Source organism: Heteronotia binoei, chromosome 5 (genome assembly GCF_032191835.1).
Source record: "Heteronotia binoei isolate CCM8104 ecotype False Entrance Well chromosome 5, APGP_CSIRO_Hbin_v1, whole genome shotgun sequence".
NCBI classification, from domain to species: domain Eukaryota; kingdom Metazoa; phylum Chordata; class Lepidosauria; order Squamata; family Gekkonidae; genus Heteronotia; species Heteronotia binoei.
In genome coordinates this window covers 112583856-112589218 of record NC_083227.1, presented here as the reverse complement: position 1 = coordinate 112589218, position 5363 = coordinate 112583856, and the positions used below count along the sequence as shown (strand labels likewise).

The 5363-nt window shown below is 61.1% G+C and overlaps 1 protein-coding gene across 1 annotated transcript; it reads left to right on the top strand.

The window, feature by feature from the left end:
• Positions 1-253: 253 nt before the first annotated feature.
• On the top strand, positions 254-3392 carry EGR1 (early growth response 1). Its single transcript, XM_060240103.1, has 2 exons — positions 254-589; positions 864-3392. The coding sequence occupies exons 1-2, from the start codon at positions 334-336 to the stop codon at positions 2258-2260; spliced, it is 1653 nt and encodes a 550-aa protein (XP_060096086.1). The 5' UTR covers positions 254-333; the 3' UTR covers positions 2261-3392.
• Positions 3393-5363: the final 1971 nt, after the last annotated feature.

Genomic DNA, 5363 nt, shown 5'->3' with positions numbered 1-5363 from the left:
TCGGCCCCGCCGCCATATAAGGGCTTCCTGCCTCCCATATATGGACATGTACGTCAGGAAAGAGGCGGGCCAGGGCCGAGGAGACTCGATATATACAGGCTGCTTCGGGGCGGGCGGGGAGCCGAGAGCTTCCAGCGAGTAGAGCGAGGGGAGCCCCGGGCCGGGCGGGTGGGGGAGCGGAGCGCCTCCGGCGGACAGAGCCGGGGGAACCCCAGGCTGGCCAAGCCGCCGCCGCCGCCCACTGGTGTTTTTCTTCTTCTTCGCCTCCTCCTCCTCCTCTCCCCTGTTTTGACGTGCAGCCCCGGGCAAAGCCCGAGCCCCGAGAGCGCCCCCATGGCCGCGGCCAAGGCCGAGATGCAGCTGCTGCCCTCGCTGCAGATGGCCGACCCCTTCAGCTCCTTCCCGCACTCGCCCCCCACCATGGACACCAACTACCCCAAGCTGGAGGAGATCATGCTGCTGGCGAGCGGGGCCCCGCAGTTCCTCAGCTCCGCCGGGGGCCCCGAGAGCGGCGCAGGCGGCGGCAACAGCGGCGGCTTCAATCCCGCCGGAGACGGAGGCGAGCAAACCTACGAGCATCTGGCGGCAGGTAGGCAGGCAGGCAGGAAAGGCTGCCGGGCGAGCAGTGGCGCCGGGGCGGGGGGGGGGGATTCTCCGATGTGCGTCAGCCGCTCCTGGGGCTCGGGCAGCTGGAGCCGGGCCAGGCGCTCTGCCTTCGCAAGCCCCGCGCGGGCGAGGGGAGGGGAGGGGCAGCTGCCCCCTGGGAGCGCGGGGGAAGGGGGAGGCGGCCGCTGGGCAGGGGGTGCCTTTGGGGTGTGGAGCGATGCGGGAACTCACCTCGGGGGTCGTGGCTTCTCTCGCAGATCCCTTCCCGGAGATGTCGCTGAGCGGCGAGAAAGCTCTGGCGGAGAGCAGCTTCCCCAGCCAGACCACCCGCCTGCCGCCCATCACCTACACGGGCCGCTTCTCGCTGGAGCCCGCCTCGTCCTCGTCGTCGGGCAGCTGCAGCAACGGGACCCCGCTGTGGCCCGAGCCCCTCTTCAGCCTGGTGAGCGGCCTGGTGGGCATGGCCAACCAAGCGCTGCCCTCCTCCTCCGCCTCGCAGCCCACCTCGGCGGCCGCCTCGCCCAGCCCGGCGCTCAGCTGCTCGGCTCAGGCCAGCGACCCCGGGGGCCCCATCTACTCGGCGGCGCCCACCTTCCCCAGCCCGGGCGGCGGCAACGGGGCCGAGCTCTTCCCGGAGGCGTCGAGCCAGCCCTTCCCCAGCCCGTCGGGCTCCTCGCTGCAGTTCGCGCCGCCCGCCTACCCGGCGGCCAAGGGCTCCTTCCAGCTGCCCATCATCCCGGACTACCTATTCCCGCAGCAGCCGGCGCCGGGCGAGCTGAGCCTGGAGCAGAAGCCCTTCCCCAGCCCGCAGCCCTCGCTCACGCCGCTCTCCACCATCAAGGCTTTCGCCACGCAGAGCGGAGGCGGCGGCGGCCAGGCGGAGCACAAGAGCGCCCTTGTTCCCGGCGGCAGCGGCGGCGGCGGCACCTACCAGGCCCAGCTGGTCAAGCCCAGCCGCATGAGGAAGTACCCCAACCGGCCCAGCAAGACGCCGCCCCACGAGCGGCCCTACGCCTGCCCCGTCGAGTCCTGCGACCGCCGCTTCTCGCGCTCCGACGAGCTCACCCGCCACATCCGCATCCACACCGGCCAGAAGCCCTTCCAGTGCCGCATCTGCATGCGCAACTTCAGCCGGAGCGACCACCTCACCACCCATATTCGCACTCACACCGGCGAGAAGCCCTTCGCCTGCGACATCTGCGGCCGCAAGTTCGCCCGCAGCGACGAGCGCAAGCGCCACACCAAAATCCACCTCCGGCAGAAGGACAAGAGCAAGGCAGACAAAAGCCAGGCGCCGCCCCCGCCCCTGCCGCCGGGGGGCGCCGTCGCCTCCCCTCTGGCCCCCTACAGCGCCTCACCCGGAGCCCCCTCCTTCCCTTCGCCGACGCCCGCCTCCTATTCTCCGCCCGTGAGCACCTACTCGCCCCCTGTGACCTCATACTCCTCGCCCGTGACGTCACCCTTTCCCTCTTTCCCCTCCTCCTCGGTGGCCACCAGCTACGCTTCCATCGCCTCCTCCACCTTCCAGAGCCAGGCGGCAGCCACCCCTTTCCCCTCGCCTGGGGGCCTCGCCAGCCCCTTCAGCTCCCAAGTGACTTCAGCCCTCTCTGACATGACCGCCACCTTCTCGCCTCGGACAATTGAGATCTGTTGAGGAGGGAGAGAGAGACCCTTTCCCCAGTGGGACGGGGTGCTGACCAGGAATCTTCCCACTGATCCTCGGAGCAGCAGGCCTGGGGTGGGGTGGGGTGCCCGCCAGAGCCCATACTGGCCAGCCAAACCCACCCCAGGTCCTGGGACTTTCCTTTCAACTTCAACTGCCTGGAACAAGAGAACAACAGCAACAGTGACTTCATCCCCTCGGAGTTCCTCTGCTTCTGTCCAAGGACTTGATTTGCATGGGCTATAGTTATCTCCTTCCATTATAGCTCCCCTCCCCGCCCGCCCGCCGCCGCGATTCATTAGGAAGCAAGGGACTTTGGCATCTGTGCCCAGACAATGTATATTGTAATTGTGCCATGGCTCTGCTTTCCTTCTGGGTTCTTGACGTGGAAACCTCTTTGCATTTTTCATATTGCATTATTTGGAGTACGAAGGGCCATCTTTTTTGTATATGGTAAATTTTTGCTCGTTTAGTGATGACGAAGCTGTAATGAGTTTTACAACTTGTTCGGGGGAGGGGGGCAAGGGAGAAAAACAATCAGCACTTAACTATGTATTTGAGCATGTCAAGAGTGTGATGTTCTTTGTAAATATCACCTTGAGGATGAAACACTCTCTCACGTGGCAAAAAGTTTTTGTTTGGGTTTTCTTTCCTTTCAAGTCCCAAGTCTTGGTGCCTTGTTGTGAAGCTCTGCTGACGTCATGCATTTGTGTGATTGGATGCGTTGCATCTAGCCTTAAGGTGAAAGGGAAAGTGTGGGAAGGGAACTCAGGCTCAGAAACAAACAAAAAGGGAAGGAGCCCGAGGGTAGAATGTAAAGCAAAAAAAAACAACAAAAAAATCGAACTTCTCAAAAGTCTATTTTTGTTACAGAAGTGTAAATTTATAAATATATTCAGGAGTTGGAATGTTGTAGTTACCTACTAAGTAGGCGGCAATTTTTGTATGTTATGAACATGCGGTTCATTATTTTTGTGGTTTTATTTTTGACTTTGTACTTGTGTTTGTTTAAACAAAAGTGACTGTTTGGCTTATAAACACATTTGAATGCGCTTTACTGCCAATGGGATATTTGGTGTACAATACCCTACAGACAAGTCAATAAAATATCGAGAGACCAGCAGTCCCGCTCTTTCTTCCCGTGGTCTGCTGCCCGGGCTGGCAGGTCGCTTTACTGACACCTTCTGGCCCTTTCCACGCGTGGAGCTTACAGCGCAGGCCGCCGTCTCTGCCCGCCTTGCCCCTAGGAGCGCCTGCAGAAGAAGACTCCGGCCCAGCGGAGGCCTTTGGGGCGTCGCAAGCTGCCTGGGGCGGGGGAGCCGGGTCATAGCCCGCCTTTCCTGCTCCGGAGCAAACAGTCCAGCTCGGCCCTTGTTGCTCAAGCGGAGATCCCAGGCAAGGCCTGGACTCCGAAGGGAGGGAAGAGAGCCGTCCGCTGTATGGCCCACATGCAGAAGTGCCCGTCTGCCCCGCCCGGAAGGGCTCCCTCCAGCTGAAGTCTCTGCCCTTCCCTCCTGCAGCCGGCAGCGCCCTGGAGCTGATCTTATTTTATGCCGTTTAGCACCTAAATCTACCCGCACCCCAGTTTAACATGACTTTGTCTGAGAAAGGGTGGCGGGATAACTCAGCACAGGGAGGTCTGCCGCCTGGGGGGAGGCGGGGTCCAGAGAGTCAGACGCAGAAAGCCCCCCCCCCCCCTCGACCGTGTAGCTCAGGTGCCCTCTGTTGAGTTGAGAAGGGATGTTGGACTACCTAGCCAGTCACTCCCCACAGTGTTGTAGGGCTCAGGAGTCCCAAGGCCTCTCCGGTCTGTTTGTACCATATAGCTGGCCAAGACCTGAAGGGCTTCGTTCTACAGGAGCCTCCCCAATCTGGGGTGGGGGAATAACTTGGTTCTGAGACCCAGTGCACAGTCCTAGGCAGCCCATGTTGCGGGGGAGAGTCCCTTGGAAGCCGGACACACAGTCTCCCGCGTTTGTAGGCCAGGCCTAGAGGGATTAATCCAGCCGCCTTTCCCCAGACTACCGCCAGAGGTGTAGGGGGGGGGTGCGCCTTGTTAAAGGCGGTTGCAAGACTCCCCGCAGACCAAGGCCAGACCCAGAAGAGCTCTTGCAGGCGTGCTCCCTGAACCGAGGGCCTGGCTCCTCTATGGATCTGAGCTGCACATTGGTGTCCTCCTTTTGGCTCTAAACGCCTGCCTTCTAGTGGCTCCCAGCGGCTGGGAGACTCTTGACGACCGATGGAGGGCTGCTCGCCTCCTTCCTCCAAAAGGCCCTTTCTCAACGTCAGTTAACGCCAAAGTCTCCTGGGTCAGGGATGGCAGCCTTCTCCTTTCTCCTCGACACAGCGATCCCTTGAGGCAGGTCATCCCCACAGTTCCCATTTTATAGACGACAAACTGAGGCTAGCACAGAGAGGGCCCTGTCCGAAGCTGCCCCCGACGGGACTTGCAGAGGAGCGAAGGGCTCTCAGTACCGAGTCCTTCTCGCACCCCCAGAAGTGACATTCCTCTCCCCCCCGCCCCCTTGCAGGTCCTATAGGATGAACCTTTATATAGAGGCTTTGCGCGGAGGGGCGGGGTCTATTTTCCACTCCTGGCATAGAGGACAGCCAGAGATCGCCTGGTCTCCAAGGTAACCAGTTTTGAGGGGAGGCAGGCGGAAGTTTTACTGGTGCTGTTTTCCCTACGGTGGAGACAAGCGGTGATGGGAAGCCACCTCCTTTCTGCCTGTCTTGCCGCTGCTGGCTGCTCGGGATCTAGCCAGGAAAACACTGGCGATCTTAACAGTCTTTGGGGAAGAGGTTAGTAAGGGGAGGGGCTCAGCCCACGAAAGCCTAAAGCAGCCAAGGGGAACAGATTGCCTCTGAGCACATGCAGAGAGTTCTCAGGGCCGAGCGACTGTGACTAACTCTGGATGCCCGTCTGGGATTGCGGGGAGGGGTTTCCAGGGCAGAAAGGACTTCGATGCCAGACTGCCTGCAGGGAGGGGAGCCAGCTCGGAATTCGCTCCTTTAAAAACACAAACAAACTCCCGCGTTTGCATCCTGACCGCTTATTGAGGTTCTTCGAGCCGGAGGAGGCTGATTTGCTGCT